This window comes from Hyperolius riggenbachi, chromosome 12 (assembly GCF_040937935.1).
Source record: "Hyperolius riggenbachi isolate aHypRig1 chromosome 12, aHypRig1.pri, whole genome shotgun sequence".
Lineage (NCBI taxonomy): Eukaryota > Metazoa > Chordata > Amphibia > Anura > Hyperoliidae > Hyperolius > Hyperolius riggenbachi.
This window is the reverse complement of record NC_090657.1, coordinates 105,244,059-105,261,500: the sequence shown is the minus strand read 5'-3', so window position 1 is coordinate 105,261,500 and position 17,442 is coordinate 105,244,059. Positions and strand designations below refer to the sequence as shown.

The window sequence follows — 17,442 nt, the reverse complement described above, 5'->3', positions numbered from 1 at the left end:
CCTAAAAGTATTAGAGGCAGAGGATTATCAGGACAGCCAGGCAACTGCTATTGCTTTGGGCTGCTTACACACAGGGAAGTTACAGGCGCACGTTGGTGCAGCCTGTAACGCTCCCCCAACGTACAGCAATGTAACACAAGTGGGCTGTTCACACTGCCCACGTTGCGTTACATGTAACGCTGCACGTTCTTCCGAAAGTGCAGCATGCTACGGCGTTACAGCGGCTTAAGCCGCGTTAGACTGTTTGCACATGCTCAGTCATGTTGGGGAGGAGCGGAGAGCGGCCAGGCACATGGCTAATTAATATTCACTGCACGTTGTGACGTGCAGTGTTTACTTCCTGGTGCAGCCGCCCTGGGCGGCGATTGGCCGGTGGGACCCCGTGATGCCGCATGCGTCCAAGAGTACGCATCACGGACACCAGAGTGAGCTGCACAATGCGGCTCACTCTGACGTCCACATCGAAGAGCACCAGGCCTTGCGTTAGGTGCACGTTATGCGACCTTAACGTGGCACCTAACGCAACGTCTTGGTGTGCAAGTAGCCTAAAAGAAAATAAATATGGCCATATCACTGTCACATTGGGTTCACTTTAATCCTTCTATGGGCACAAGAGAAAGCGTGCTGGTGGATAGGTGAGCCTGTAACAATCTGCACAGCCCATAGGGTACACATAGACGCCGGAGGAATCCTAGGGGGGCTGACAGGCACAGGCAGCTGTCAGCCCCACAGATTTCAGACAGATGTGCAGATGTTTGGCAGCAATAGACCCCGCTCTGATTAGAGAGGGATCTATCGAATGAACATAATCTAAATTAGCAGAAGACTTGGAGACGTTTATTTACATTACAAAAATGCTTTTTTTAATACTGAAAATAGGATGACTCGAATTTACTTTTCATTCTGCTAAACTTCTTTTTAGTACCAGCTTACATGCTAAAGGCACCGTACAAATCATCACAAAACTCACGTACACATCTTTTTTCTTTCAGTAAACTTAGTAAAATTATCACAAAACATCTCTTTAGGAGAACAGTTACATTGATGGAGGAAAGTGAGTGAGTAAATATAATTTTTTGCACCACGCCTTTATCTTTTAGTAGTGCATAGCTAGCTACCATAAGATTTTACACAGGATGATACATCACAAGCTGCATAGAAATGACACTCGTGTGATTCTCTTCAGCTTAGTTAGGTGCCCCGTGCGGTCGCAGCAAAAGCAGAAGCTTCTATGCCATACACACACAGTGCAGCAGTACAGAAGCAGCTCAGTCACCTCTGAATAGAAGGACAACGTCCTGCGGACAATCCCAGCTCTGGCTCATCTTTCGCTCCGCGCTCCAAACCGTTACTCGCCTATCCGGACTGGGAGAGGGTGTGGCTTGCACACGTGGTCTCAAGCGGGCGGGAAACCACAGCTAGGAAATTGCGCAGCTTCAGTCAGGGAACGGCGCTGCCAGTGACGTGTTGAAGGAAAGGAAGAAGAAAGACCCCTGCGGTAAAGCAGCGAGCGATGTACAAATGCTGTTGACCTAAAGTAATTTTTTTATTCCTCTCTCGCCTAGTCCTCAGCGAGCTGATTCATATTTAGTCCTTTATCAAAGGACGGAAAATACTTGCAACAGTATAAGAGAAAAGGTATTAGTTGTGAAATAGTGAATAAGCTTATTGCAAGCAATTAAAGGAAAGGTTCAGGGAGGGTGGGCAAAAAATAAAAATCAAATTCCACTTACCTGGGGCTTCCTCCAGCCCGTGGCAGGCAGGAGGTGCCCTCGCCGCCGCTCCGCAGGCTCCCGGTGGTCTCCGGTGGCGCGCCCGACCTGGCCAGGCCGGCTGCCAGGTCGGGCTCTTCTGCGCTCCAAGGCCCGGAACTTCTGCGTCCCACGCCGGCGCTCTGACGTCATCGGACGTCCTCTGTGCTCTACTGCGCATGCGCAGTAGTTCTGCGCATGCGCAGTAGAGCCCGGAGGACGTCCGATGACGTCAGAGCGCCGGCGTGGGACGCAGAAGTTCCGGGCCTTGGAGCGCAGAAGAGCCCGACCTGGCAGCCGGCCTGGCCAGGTCGGGCGCGCCACCGGGAGCCTGCGGAGCGGCGGCGAGGGCACCTCCTGCCTGCCACGGGCTGGAGGAAGCCCCAGGTAAGTGGAATTTGATTTTTATTTTTTACCCACCCTCCCTGAACCTTCCCTTTAAAGTAATTATGAAGCTAATTTAAAAAAAAGGTACTTATCCGTTAGCCGGGCGCATCCTCTAGGTGGCGACAAATCACCAGAGTTACAGCTTTCCCTACTATCCATGTCGGCCTGGAGGGGGAATAGTAATTAGCGCCACCTGCTGGATGCGCCCGGCTAACGGATAAGTACCAAAAAAAAAAAAAAAAAGCATGCCTAGGGACAGGGAAGGATCTGGGTCCTAATGGGCCTTCTTCATTTTGTGGTCCCCACTTTCCAGCGCTGGTTCAAATCTCCAGCTGCGGAAGGCAGGGGCGTTCCTAGGGTCCCTGGAGATCGGGGGCACCTGTGGGCACAAGGTGAGGGGGGTAGCGCAGCGTCAAAAAATGGGCGTGGTCATACAGTGAGTGGGTGGGGCCAAATTTACATGAACTTAGCAACGGTGTAAGCTACAGATAACGGGCCTGCCCATCAAAATATTGGATGGAGCCCCATGTCCTTTATTTAAATAATTGACAATCAGTATAGGCATAGATCAAAGATGTATACGCACATACAATTTTGAATGGTCAATCACTGACCAATTTTACCACCCCCATGCAGCAAATGGGCCAACAGACAATGAATTTGATGAACAGAGCTAAAATTGGCTAATCAAAATTGTATGTGTGTACCAGGCTTTACAGCTAATACTGTACATACTGAAAGTAGCAGGGATAAGCACACTGCAACTAGTTTACTATCAGTCAGTGGCGTACCTACCGTCAAGCGGCAGGGGCGGCCCGCACCGGGTGTCTTCATGGTAGGGGGTGACACCCGGAGTCCTGTGTGGCCGCCGCTGCCCTGTGTTGCCGCTTGGGGTTTTACACCTGTCGCCTGCTGCCCTCCCCCCCCCGCAGCCATCCCTGCTGACACGACACCACCCACCCCCGGCCGTCCCCGCTCGTCCCAGCCGCAGCCAGGCAGGAGCAGCCCAGCTTCAGACCTCCGACCAGCCGGCGACCACTATGCGGGCGCTAGGACCTAGTGGACACCGCACTGATATGCGGAAGTGACATCACTTCCACATATACAGCGTGGTGTTCACCGAGATCGGTGCGCTCACTCTAACTGGTCGCCGGCTGATACTGAGGTCTGAAGCTGGGCTGTCCCTGTCGCTATCTAACCTGGGGGGTCCGTATCGCTATCTAAGCTGGGGGGTCCCTGTCGCTGTCTAACCTGGGGGGGTCCCTGTCGCTGTCTAACCTGGGGGGGTCCCTGTCGCTGTCTAACCTGGGGGGGTCCCTGTCACTATCTAACCTGGGGGGGGGTCCCTGTCACTATCTAACCTGGGGGGGGGTCCCTGTCACTATCTAACCTGGGGGGTCCCTGTTGCTATCTAACCTGGGGGTCCCTGTCGCTATCTAACCTGGGGGGTCCCTGTTGCTATCTAACTTGGGGGTCTCTGTCGCTATCTAACCTGGGGGTCGCTGTCGCTATCTAACCTGGGGGGTCCCTGTCGCTATCTAACCTGGGGGTTCCCTGTCGCTATCTAACCTGGGGGGTCCCTGTCGCTATCTAACCTGGGGGTCCCTGTCGCTATCTAACCTGGGGGGTCCCTGTCACTATCTAATCTGGGGGGTCCCTGTCGCTATCTAACCTGGGGGGGTCCCTGTCGCTATCTAACCTGGGGGGTCCCTGTCGCTATCTAACCTGGGGGGGTCCCTGTCGCTATCTAACCTGGGGGGTCCCTGTCGCTATCTAACCTGGGTGGGTCCCTGTCGCTATCTAACTCGGGGGGTCGCTGTCACTATCTAACCCAGGGGGTCGCTGTCACTATCTAACCCGGGGGGTCGCTGTCGCTATCTAACGCAGGGGGTCCCTGTCGCTATCTAACCCGGGGGGTCCCTGTCGCTATCTAACCCGGGGGGTCCCTGTCGCTATCTAACCCGGGGGGTCGCTGTCACTATTTAACCTGGGGGTCGCTCTCACTATCTAACCTGGGGGGTCGCTGTCTCTATCTAACCTGGGGGTCGCTGTCACTATCTAACCCGGGGGTCGCTGTCACTATCTAACCTGGGGGTCACTGTCACTATCTAACCTGGGGGTGCTGTCACTATCTAACCTGGGGGTCCCTGTCACTATCTGAACTGTGGATTCCTGTCACTACCTGAACTGGGGGGCATGTCACTACACACACTGGGGGTCGCCAGTCACTACCTAAACTGGGGGCTCCTGTCACTACCTAAACTGGGGGGCACCTGTCACTACATACATTGGGGGCTCCTGTCACTACCTAAACTGGGGGGTACCTGTCACTAACTGAACTTAGGGGCTCCAGTCACTAATTGAGCTGGGGGTCTCCTGTAACTACCTAAACTGGGGGGCGCCTGGCACTACCCAAACTAGGGGGCACCTCTCACTACCTAAACTATCTAGGCTATCCAGCCCAACATAACCACCAGCCAACCAGCCCAGAATCACTGGCAAAAAGGCCATAGCATCACCACCAGTCAGGCCAGCATTTACTTCAACCAGCCAAGTACAGCCCAGCATCACCGCCAGCCAACTCAGCCACAACATCGGCCACAGCATCACCGCCAGCCCAGCCACAGCATCACCGCCAGCCCAGCCACAGCATCACCGCCAGCCAGCCCAGCCACAGCATCACTGCCAGGCGTTTCAGCCCACACATCATCCCCAATCCAGACAAAAATAGTATTTCCAGCCAGGCACAGCAGCCAGTAGAGGAGAATTCAGAAGCCAGGTGAGAGGTGTCTACCATATTAAGGGGGCATTCTGCCTATTTATGTGAAATGCTGTCTATTTATGTGCCTCATGACTGCTGAATTTGTGTTGTTGGGGTACTCATGGTTACTGGATTTGTCTTGTTGGGGGCCTCATGATTTGTTGGGGGCCTCAAGATTGCTGAGTTTGTCTTGCTGGGGGCCTCAAGATTGCTGAATTTGTCTTGCTGGGGGCCTTATGATTTGTTGGGGGGCCTCAAGATTGCTGAATTTGTCTTGCTGGGGGCCTCAAGATTGCTGAATTTGTCTTGCTGGGGGCCTCATGATTGCTGAATTTGTCTTGTTGGGGGACTCATGATTTGTTGGGGGCCTCATGATTGCTGAATTTGACTTGTTGGGGGCCTCGATTTGTTGGGGGCCTCAAGATTGCTGAATTTGTCTTGTTGGGGGCCTCATGATTTGTTGGGGGCCTCAAGATTGCTGAATTTGTCTTGTTGGGGGCCTCATGATTGCTAGCTGTGAGACTATGGGAAAAGCTGAACCATCATCATATGAGACAATAGCATTAAACCTACTTTTTTTTAGCTTTTTAAAACAGAAAATAAAACTGGGGGGTTCTAAAACAAAAAATACATTTTTCAGGAGTAGGATGGATGAATTGGTTTATCTTCACAGTTTATTTTCAACTTGGATTTTCCATAATGTTCATGTATGAGTTAAAATGTTTGTATTTAGTTTAAATTGCTGTTAGCACTTTGCGATAGATAAGTGACTTTTCGCCACCACTGTCCTAATGTAATGTCCCACCATTGCTAAGTTCATGTAAACTTGTAAACTTGTCTCCACCCGTGACCACACCCACATTTTGGTCTATGACCACACCCATTTTTCACACAACGTAGCCCCAATTACGGGGGGGGGGGTGGTGACTGTGGATAATCAGCACCGGGTGCCAAATACCCTAGGTACGCCACTGCTATCAGTACAGACACAGAGTAACAGCTCATTCAGTACATACTGGAGGTAGCAAAGATCAGCACACACTGCAGCTAGTTTACTATCAGTACAGGCACAGAGTAACAGCTTATACTGTACATACTGGAGCTGTCAGAGATCAGCAGACTCTTCAGCCAGTTTACTATCAATACAGGGATACAGTAACAGCTTATACTGTACATACTGGAGGCAGCAGAGATCAGCACACACTGCAGCTAGTTTACTACCAGTACAGGAACAGAGTAACAGCTTAAACAGTACACACTGGAGGTAGCAAAGATCAGCACATACTTACTATCAATACAGGGACACAGTAACAGCTTATACTGTACATACTGGATGTGACAGAGATCAGCACACACTGCAGCTAGTTTAATATCAGTACAGGCACAGAGTAACAGCTTATACTGTACATACTGGAGGTAGCAGAGATCAGCACACACTGCAGCTAGTTTACTATCAGTACAGGTACAGAGTAACAGCTTATACTGTACATACTGGAGGCAGCAGAGATCAGCACACACTGCAGCTAGTTTAGTATCAGTACAGGCATAGAGTAACAGCTTATACTGTACATACTGGAGGTAGCAGAGATCAGCACACACTGCAGATAGTTTACTATCAGTACAGGTACAGAGTAACGGCTTATACTGTACACACTGGAGGTAACAGAGATCAGCACACACTGCAGCTAGTTTACTATCGGTACAGGCACAGAGTAACAGCTTATACTGTACATACTGGAGGTAGCAGAGATCAGCACACACTGCAGATAGTTTACTATCAGTACAGGCACAGAGTAACGGCTTATACTGTACACACTGGAGGTAACAGAGATCAGCACACACTGCAGCTAGTTTACTATCGGTACAGGCACAGAGTAACAGCTTATACTGTACATACTGGAGGTAGCAGAGATCAGCACACACTGCAGCTATCAGTACAGGCACATAGTAACAGCCTAGACTGTAATGGGACATGGAGGATGGGGCTCAGGCACAGACACACACAATGGGGCACAGACACACACAATAAGGAATAGAGGATGAAGCGCACACACACACACACACACACACACACACACACACACACACACACACACACACACACACACACACACATATACACACATACATACATACATACATGGTACATACATACATACACAATGGGGCACAGAGGCTGGGGCACTGACAGACAGACACACACTATACGCACACACTATATACACACACACACACAAACACACACAGAACAAGCCTGGCAGAGTAAACAGTACATTACTACCTCCTCCCTGGTCTGGAGTCTGCAGTCTGCCACGCACGGGGTTAACTAGCTGCCGCTACCGCGGCTGCATCCTGCCTGTGTCCGGAGTCCGACCTCCAGGCTGGCTCTGACAGTTCTCCCCCTCACTCTCTGCAGCAGAGGCTTCTTCTCAGTCCCTCTCGGTGGCATGCGGAGGAACAGCGAGGGTCAGCGGGCACTGGGCGGGCAATTTGAAACTGGCTCTGACGTGTCTCCACTAAACGTGCAGGGGGCGGAGCTACTCACGCTCTCTCCAGCCCCCTGCCTATTCATTCAATCTCACGCCCCCTGCCTGGTGCTCCTGATTGGGCAGGGGGCGGATGGACAAGGGGACCAGCAGTGCTTCTGAGCGGCGAGCACCGCCCACAACATGGTGGCCACCGTATTGTGTAAACGGCGGCCGCACAAAGTAAAAACATTCGTGGCACCCCAGAGCAGTCATTAGGGGCACCCCAAAGCCATATCCGTGGCACGTGCCACCGATATGTGACGCTAGCGACGCGCCTGGCGGGAGGCCTCGGGAGCCTCCAATGACAGGCGACTCCGTCAAGGCAGAGGCAAGAGGGCCTCAGGGCGCAGTGTAGGAGGGGGTGCGTGTATATCACTCAGCTATCATTCCTCTATTGTGTTCTAGCAGAAAGAAATTAGAAAAGGGGATACATTGCAATGACTGCAAGCCAGATAACTAGAGATTAAGGTGTTAGGGGCCCTGAGGCACCTCTTAGTCTACAACCAATCAGTATGTAACGGCTGGGAAGGAGGGGTGTACTTTGGTGTCTCAGCCTTGGATGCTGGAGGACGTTGTCCCGACTCTGGGCTCCGTACTGCCCAAGCGTGTGATATAGCGTGCTCGCACACGCTCAGTACACAATGGCCTGTTTTCAGGGACACGCAGGCTTCCAAGGCCTCGGACAGAGAGCATTCTCCAACCTCTAACGGGGGCCTGCGCAGGAACGACGGGACCAGGAGAGGAACTGGAAAGCTCTAGGACCCAGAGCCTTCCCTCTCCTTAGGTGAGTATTTATTTTTTTAATACTCGTTAGCGGAAAATGACACTTTGTGAAAAAAACAATTAAAATCAATTTCCGCTTACTTGTGACAAAAAATAAAATCTTCTATGAACTCACCATACTCCTAACGGAATACCTTGGGGTGTCTTCTTTCTAAAATGGGCTCATTTGTGGGGTTCCTATACTGCCCTGGCATTTTAGGGGCCCTAAACCGTGAGGAGTAGTCTTGAAACCAAATGTCGCAAAATGACCTGTGAAATCCTAAAGGTACTCATTGGACTTTGGGCCCCTTAGCGCAGTTAGGGTGCAAAAAAAGTGCCACACGTGGTATCGCCGTACTCAGGAGAAGTAGTATAATGTGTTTTGGGGTGTATTTTTACACATACCCATGCTGAGTGGGAGAAATATCTCTGTAAATGGACAATTGTGTGTTAAAAAAAAATTGTCATTTACAGAGATATTTCTCCCACCCAGCATGGGTATGTGTAAAAATACACCCCAAAACACATTATACTACTTCTTCTGAGTACAGCAATACCACATGTGTTTTCAGCCTAACTGCGCTAAGGGGCCCTAAGTCCAATGAGCACCTTTAGGCTTTACAGGGGTGCTTACAATTTAGCACCCCCCAAAATGCCAGGACAGTAAACACACCCCACAAATGACCCCATTTTGGAAAGTAGACACTTCAAGGTATTCAGAGAGGAGCATAGTGAGTCCGTGGCAGATTTCATTTTTTTTGTCGCAAGTTAGAAGAAATGGAAACTTTTTTTTTCCTTTTTTTTGTCACAAAGTGTCATTTTCCGCTAACTTGTGACAAAAAATAAAATCTTCTATGAACTCACCATGCCTCTCAGTGAATACTTTGGGATGTCTTCTTTCCAAAATAGGGTCATTTTGGGGGTATTTATACTATCCTGGAATTTTAGCACCTCATGAAACATGACAGGTGCTCAGAACAGTCGGAGATGCTTCAAAATGGGAAAATTCACTTTTTGCACCATTGTTTGTAAACGCTATAACTTTTACCCAAACCAATGAATATACACTGAATGTTTTTTTTTTTTTTTATCAAAGACATGTAGCAGAATAACTTTCGCGCTCAAATGTATAGGAAATTTTACTTTATTTGAAAAATGTCAGCACAGAATGTAAAAAAAGTCATTTTTTTTGACAAAATTCATGTCTTTTTTGATGAATATAATAAAAAGTAAAAATCGCAGCAGCAATCAAATAGCACCAAAAGAAAGCTGTATTAGTGGCAAGAAAAGGAGGTAAAATTCATTTAGATGGTAGGTTGTATGACCGAGCAATAAACCGTTAAAGCTGCAGTGGTCTGAATGGAAAAAAGGCTCTGGTCCTTAAGGGGTTTTATGACTGCAGTCCTTAAGTGGTTAAAAAGAGCCCGAGGAGGGCTCATAAAATAAAAAAGATGAGGCTACCTGATCGGCGGGGCTGAGCGGATTAAGTAGCCTCCAAAACTGCTGCTCCCTGCCGCTCCTGTGGGCTGCACTGGACCACTTTCACTTTCGTGACCTTTGGGTCACAACGCTGGAAAGAAAGAATCATTCACCGCATGCAAGGGAGTGGCAGGAGGCACGGTTAGTGAGAGCTGCCAAATGGCTCTGGAAACCCTGTAGGAACACCCCTGGCAGTTGATTTGAACAGGGAATCCCTCTCCCCTGTGTTTACCTCCGAGATGGCACCAAATGTTGTCAATCTCGAGAGGGGCTATAGCGCAGCGGTGGGGCAGAGAGTGGCGGTGGGGGCATAGAGGCATGTCATGAGGCAGAGAATATGCCTCTGTGTCCCATCTGCCCCCACCCCCCAAGAACCACCTCAGGTTTTCTTTAAAAGCTACAGCAATAGTGCTCCTTCTATTCATTAGCCTTTAATTTTATTGCTACTTAACACAACATAACAATCTTTATCTTGTTTTTTTCTGCCACCAATTAGGCGTTCCTTGAGTGATACTTTTTGCTAAGAATTATTTTATTCTAACTGCATTTTAATTTGAATAATGAGGAAAAACTGGAAATATTCATTATTTAGCAGTTTTCGGCCATTATAGTTTTAAAATGAAACATTCTACTGTGGATACAACCCACACATTTTATTTGTCCCGGTTATTGCAAAATATTTTCCTAGTACAATGTATGGAGCCAAAAAGGTACATTTTTTTACAACTTTGCATCCATCACTATTTACAAGCCCATGATTTAAAAAAATATCAGTAATATACCCTCTTGACATACATATTAAAAAAGTTCAGTCCCTTAAGGCTCATACACACATCAGACTATAGTCTTTGGAAAAGGAAAGCTCACAGGCCAATCTTACCACCCTTCATGTAGTATGAGAGCCATACCTACACAGTCTATTCTATGGAGCTGAACTCCCCATCAGACAGAAATCTTTGCAAGATGCTGCACACAAAGATGCTGTAGACATTCTCTATGATATCTGCAGATCCTCATACACACCTTGTTTAACAGACATTCATCTGCAGATCAGATCCACCAGGATGGATTATCAGATCTGCAGATGATTGTCTGATCTGCAGATGAATGTCTGTTAAACAAGGTGTGTATGATGGTCTGCAGATCTCATAGACTATAGGTGGGTACACACGTCAGATAAAAGTCTTTGGAAAATGAAAGATCACAGACCAATTTTACCCCCTTTCATGTAGTATGAGAGCCATACCTACACAGTCTATTCTATAGAGCTGAACTCCCCATCAGACAGAAATCTTTGCAAGATGCTGCACACAAAGATATTGTACACATGCAACAGATCAGTATCTGCAAAAGATCAGTTCCTGCCAAAGATCCATTCCTGCAAAATGCATTCATAGTCTATGATATCTGCAGATCTCATGCACACCTTGTTTAACGGACAATTATCTGTAGACCAGATCCACCAGGTTGGATCTTCAGATCGGCAGATAATTGTCTGATCTGCAGATGAATGTCCATTAAACAAGGTGTGTATGAGGATCTGCAGATGTCATAGGCTATGAATGCACTTTGCAGGAAAGGATCTTTTGCAGGGATTGATCTTTTGCAGACACTGATCTGTTGCATGTGTACAGCATCTTTGTGTGCAGCATCTTGCAAAGATTTCCATCTGATGGGGAGTTCAGCTCCATAGAATAGACTGTGTAGAGTATGGCTCTCATACTACATGAAAGGGGGTAAAATTGGTCTGTGATCTTTCATTTTCCAAAGACTTTTATCTGACGTGTGTACGCACCTTATGAATGCAATTTGCAGGAACTGATCTTTGGCAGGAACAGATCTTTTGCAGATACTGATCTTTTGTGTCTGTACAGCATCTGTGTGTGCAGCATCTTGCAAAGATTTTTTTCTGATGCGGAGTTCAGCTCCATAGAGAAGACTGTGTAGAGTATGGCTCTCATACTACATGAAGGGTGGTAAGATTGGTCTGTGATCTTTCATTTTCCAAAGACTATGGTCTGATGTGTGTATGTGGCCTTAAGGGTCTGAGCCCACTAACCAGTTGTGTCCGCTCCTGTCCACTTTTCAGCATCTGTAACATTGATGTGTAACTGAAAAGTGGACATAACTGCGTTAGTGGGCTCAGGCCCTAAGCATTTAAACAGTGTTTTGCAAACACAAGAGCTAACACATTGGAGGGAAGATTTGCATAAAACTTCATCATTTTATATTTGTGCATTTTCCCCTTTCGTAGTGTGTTGCAATTTTGGTTGCACAGTATGCTGTACTTTTATGGGCGGGCACAGTTTGATTAAATGGATAGTGAGGCTAAATTTAAGCGCAGTGACTTAAAGGAAAATGCGCACGCATTAACCCTTACATGGAAAAAAACTGAAATCGCTAGTGATCTCTGCACTGGTTTATCATATAGACTAATGGCACAATACAGTCAGCAGCAACTAAATAGTATCTCTGCTGGCAGCTTATCCCACCCTGTGAAGTCAATGGGCTCAGCAGTTAGAGCAATTTTGGTTTACAGTACAGTTCTCTTCTGTGCTTATTGTTGAGCATATGGGAGCTTTGCTAAACTGCGACCCAAAGACCATATCACCGCTGCAAAGGCAGCTGGCTTGCAACTAAACATTATTCAACTAGCTTTCAGTCGATAGTAGCCCGCCTTAGTGATTACACCTGTATGCATTTGCAGAAAATCTGGAAATCATTAGAATGTTCCCTAGTTCCCAAAAGCCTTCTGAAATACTGATTGGCTTATAGGGTTTAAGTTGTGAATTTTCCAACATCTGTAATTAATATAGACCTGTCAGGGCAATGGAGACTGCTCTCTGGAACTACAGCTAAAAATTCTATATTGAGCTTTTCTTCTGGCGGACTCAAAGGGCTGGTGCACACCAGAGCAGTTCTGGAGCGTTTTTTAAAACGCTTGCAGGGGGAAAATCGCTTGGCTAATGAAAGTGAATGAGATGGTGCACACCAGAGTGATTCGTTTTTTCCACTAACGCAAATTCGGGGGCTGCAGCATTTTTTAGATTTCTGAGGTGTTTCTGCCTCAATGTTAAAGTATAGGAAAGTGGAAAACAGCTGTGAAAAACGCTAGATCAGAGCGGTTTTCCAGGCGTTTTTGTTACAGAAGCTATTCAGTAGCAGCTTTACTGTAACAATATTTGAAATCTGCTACACAAGAACGCTCCAAAAAAACGCTAGGCATGTTTAGAAAACCTTTCTAAACATGCCTAGAATCGCTCTGAAATCTGCTTCAAAAGCCTCTAGCGTTTTGCGGATCTGATAGAGGTTTTTGGTGTGCACTGGGCCAAAGTGATTGAGCTGCAGCCACTAGGATGAGCTCAATAGGCAGTAGCACAGGTCTCTTGTGTCAGAGGTAGAGCTCTCAATCATTACACTAGCACAGAGAGCTAGAAGCATGGTGGAAGAAGGAACTGTGGTGAAGGAGGACATGTAGCTTGGGAAGAAATCTGTTAGGGCGTTTTTGGCCCATATCAGGTTCATATCAGCGCGGTTCGTGCACTGTGTGTTGAGCGAAGCGGTGCCTGTACCATTTTTGAGGCATTTTTGCTATAATAGAAGGTATAGGAAAAATGCAAAACGCTCACAAAATCGATTTGTGCAGCGATTGCGTGAGCATTTTTAAGATTAAATACATTCTATTTATTCTTTTCCGGATCAAAGAGTTCACTTCCTGACTTGCGGCAGGGAGTGAATTACAAAGCCGCTCTGGAAAAGCACTTAGAAAAGCGATTTTGCCAGAAACGCAATGCACAGTGGAGGGAGGCGGAAAAAAAGCGCATCAAAACGCTTGCGTTTTCGATTTTAGGTGTGAATGAGGCCTTAATGCCAGTGCACACCAAAAACTGGTAGCATAAGAGCAAACGCTTAGCGCTTTTTGAAGTGATTTTTTTTTAAAGCGATTCTAGGCATCTGCCTAGCGATTTTTTTTTTTGTAAGTATGCCTAGCGGTTTTTGGAGCATTTTGGTGTAGTGTTTTTATATTTTGTTACAGTAGAGCTGTAATTGAAGCTTCTGTAACAAACGCTTGGAAAATCGCTCTGATCTAGCACTTTTCACTTTCCTTTACTTAACATTGAGGCTTAAAGGAAAACTTAAAGGGGAACTGAAGAGAGAGGTATATGGAGGCTGTCATGTTTATTTCCTTTTAATCAATACCAGTTGCCTTGCAGCCCTGCTGGTCTATTTCTCTGCAGTAGTATCTGATTAAAACCAGAAACAAGCATGCAGCTAGTCTTGTCAGATCAGACTTATAAGTCTGAAACACCTGATCTGCTGCATGCTTGTTCAGGGGCTATGGCTAATAGTATTAGAGGCAGAAGATCAGCAGGGCTGCCAGGCAACTGGTATTGTCTAAAAGGAAATAAACATGACAGCCTTCATATACCTCTCTCTTCAGTTCCCCTTTAAGTCAGGAAAAAAAATGACATTTACTCACCCGGGGCATCCCTCAGCCCCCCGAAGCTGGATGGTGCCCTCGCAGCCCCGCTCCAATCGTCCTGTCCCCGCCGGTGGCTACTTCCGGGTTCGGCAACAGCCGCCGACAGGCTGGGAACGCGGCTGATTTTCCGCGTTCCCAGCCGCTATATCACCCTCTATGCTGCTATAGCGTATATGTTATACACCATAGCAGCATAGAGGGGTGATATAGCGGCTGGGAACACGGAAAATCAGCCGCGTTCCCAGCCTGTCCGCGGCTGTCGCCGAACCCGGAAGTAGCCGCCAGCGGGGACAGGATGATCGGAGCGGGGCTGCGAGGGCACCATCCAGCTTCGGGGGGCTGAGGGATGCCCCGGGTGAGTAAATGTCATTTTTTTTTCCTGACTTAAGTTTTCCTTTAATCACCTCAGAAATCAGCAAAAATGCTGCAGGACCCAAGTTTGCGTTTGGGGAAAAAACGAATCGCTCTGGTGTGCGCCATCCTATTCAAATACATTAGCCACATTTTGAAACACAAACAACACAAATCAGAAATTGTATGTATCCAGGAGGCTCATTTCTCCAGTTCGTCAGCTCCCAAGCATTTTCATAAGAATTATAAAAGATTTTTTATATCTTCCGCCAAGAAAAAGCATAGGGGTGTGATTACACTCCTCTCTGACTCTTTTCCACTAGAAGTCTTATCTCACATTTTAAATGATTAGGATACTTATGTTATTGTATGTTGTATGGGGGCAATGGGAAGCCTCCTCGTGGCGCCCCTGGATAGTGCTGTATAGCATGAACTAATTCCCGCAGGGCGATTGTTTTGCGGTTTTTGGTTTTGACCCTGCATATTTAGGCATGCGAAAGCAAATGCTTATTTGCATGAGCAATGTCTCGTGATTAGCCAATAGGCCAAATTTGCAAAGCCAGATTTGTCAGGTTCACTTGGTTGATGCACACATGCTTTTTCTCTGATTATAGTTAGCATTGCATTTCTTTCTTCTGAGGGCAGGTAGTGAGTGGCTTGTTTTAGGAGGTGAGAGCCCTGGAGCAGGCTATTTGCGCCTGTCCGCCCCTTATGTGTCGCGCCCAGGTTATGCGCATATAGCAGAACGCAATGGACGTTGAGGTAAGTGCCTGTTTTTAATCCTGGGAGGTGTGTGCGGGCGGCTCTTCCCGGCGCTGGCCACGCTGGGGAGATCGCCTGCACCCCCTGGCCTCCACCTCCGGGGTGCCGCTGTGTGGGTTCCAGGCGGTGAGAGTGCCTGGGACCCCCGCGGCCCCCCGGTTGTATGGGGGCAATGGGAAGCCTCCTCGTGGCGCCCCTGGATAGTGCTGTATAGCATGAACTAATTCCCGCAGGGCGATTGTTTTGCGGTTTTTGGTTTTGACCCTGCATATTTAGGCATGCGAAAGCAAATGCTTATTTGCATGAGCAATGTCTCGTGATTAGCCAATAGGCCAAATTTGCAAAGCCAGATTTGTCAGGTTCACTTGGTTGATGCACACATGCTTTTTCTCTGATTATAGTTAGCATTGCATTTCTTTCTTCTGAGGGCAGGTAGTGAGTGGCTTGTTTTAGGAGGTGAGAGCCCTGGAGCAGGCTATTTGCGCCTGTCCGCCCCTTATGTGTCGCGCCCAGGTTATGCGCATATAGCAGAACGCAATGGACGTTGAGGTAAGTGCCTGTTTTTAATCCTGGGAGGTGTGTGCGGGCGGCTCTTCCCGGCGCTGGCCACGCTGGGGAGATCGCCTGCACCCCCTGGCCTCCACCTCCGGGGTGCCGCTGTGTGGGTTCCAGGCGGTGAGAGTGCCTGGGACCCCCGCGGCCCCCCGGTTGTATGGGGGCAATGGGAAGCCTCCTCGTGGCGCCCCTGGATAGTGCTGTATAGCATGAACTAATTCCCGCAGGGCGATTGTTTTGCGGTTTTTGGTTTTGACCCTGCATATTTAGGCATGCGAAAGCAAATGCTTATTTGCATGAGCAATGTCTCGTGATTAGCCAATAGGCCAAATTTGCAAAGCCAGATTTGTCAGGTTCACTTGGTTGATGCACACATGCTTTTTCTCTGATTATAGTTAGCATTGCATTTCTTTCTTCTGAGGGCAGGTAGTTAGTGGCTTGTTTTAGGAGGTGAGAGCCCTGGAGCAGGCTATTTGCGCCTGTCCGCCCCTTATGTGTCGCGCCCAGGTTATGCGCATATAGCAGAACGCAATGGACGTTGAGGTAAGTGTCTGTTTTTAATCCTGGGAGGTGTGTGCGGGCGGCTCTTCCCGGCGCTGGCCACGCTGGGGAGATCGCCTGCACCCCCTGGCCTCCACCTCCGGGGTGCCGCTGTGTGGGTTCCAGGCGGTGAGAGTGCCTGGGACCCCCGCGGCCCCCCGGTTGTATGGGGGCAATGGGAAGCCTCCTCGTGGCGCCCCTGGATAGTGCTGTATAGCATGAACTAATTCCCGCAGGGCGATTGTTTTGCGGTTTTTGGTTTTGACCCTGCATATTTAGGCATGCGAAAGCAAATGCTTATTTGCATGAGCAATGTCTCGTGATTAGCCAATAGGCCAAATTTGCAAAGCCAGATTTGTCAGGTTCACTTGGTTGATGCACACATGCTTTTTCTCTGATTATAGTTAGCATTGCATTTCTTTCTTCTGAGGGCAGGTAGTGAGTGGCTTGTTTTAGGAGGTGAGAGCCCTGGAGCAGGCTATTTGCGCCTGTCCGCCCCTTATGTGTCGCGCCCAGGTTATGCGCATATAGCAGAACGCAATGGACGTTGAGGTAAGTGCCTGTTTTTAATCCTGGGAGGTGTGTGCGGGCGGCTCTTCCCGGCGCTGGCCACGCTGGGGAGATCGCCTGCACCCCCTGGCCTCCACCTCCGGGGTGCCGCTGTGTGGGTTCCAGGCGGTGAGAGTGCCTGGGACCCCCGCGGCCCCCCGGTTGTATGGGGGCAATGGGAAGCCTCCTCGTGGCGCCCCTGGATAGTGCTGTATAGCATGAACTAATTCCCGCAGGGCGATTGTTTTGCGGTTTTTGGTTTTGACCCTGCATATTTAGGCATGCGAAAGCAAATGCTTATTTGCATGAGCAATGTCTCGTGATTAGCCAATAGGCCAAATTTGCAAAGCCAGATTTGTCAGGTTCACTTGGTTGATGCACACATGCTTTTTCTCTGATTATAGTTACTTATGTTATTTTGATAGGGCAATACCAATATAAGAGCCTGTGCATTGTTAAAATTTTACGCTCCACCAGATCAGTGTCACACAATTATTGCTAAAGTATCCGATCTTCTATTAAATTAAACTTTTG

The 17,442-nt window shown here is 48.2% G+C and overlaps 2 protein-coding genes across 12 annotated transcripts in view; one reads left to right on the top strand and one right to left on the bottom strand.

Annotated features, from left to right (window-relative positions):
* The window catches only part of SKAP1 (src kinase associated phosphoprotein 1), an 827,172-nt gene extending 825,804 nt beyond the window's left edge, over positions 1 to 1,368 (bottom strand). The window contains exon 1 of the mRNA XM_068262705.1: positions 1,277 to 1,368. Within this exon, the coding sequence (XP_068118806.1) occupies positions 1,277 to 1,325 (49 nt within the window). The 5' untranslated portion in view covers positions 1,326 to 1,368. The remainder of the gene's footprint in view (positions 1 to 1,276) is intronic.
* Positions 1,369 to 1,413: 45 nt separating this feature from the next.
* The window catches only part of CALCOCO2 (calcium binding and coiled-coil domain 2), a 755,339-nt gene continuing 739,310 nt past the window's right edge, over positions 1,414 to 17,442 (top strand). For 5 of the 11 annotated variants that reach the window (XM_068263852.1, XM_068263854.1, XM_068263855.1 and 2 more), the window contains exon 1: positions 1,414 to 1,498. The gene's annotated coding sequence lies outside the window, so the exon portion shown is untranslated. Of the gene's footprint in view, positions 1,538 to 1,561; positions 1,639 to 17,442 lie in introns of those variants that run through there. The other 6 variants (XM_068263853.1, XM_068263851.1, XM_068263847.1 and 3 more) reach the window with 3 other exon arrangements.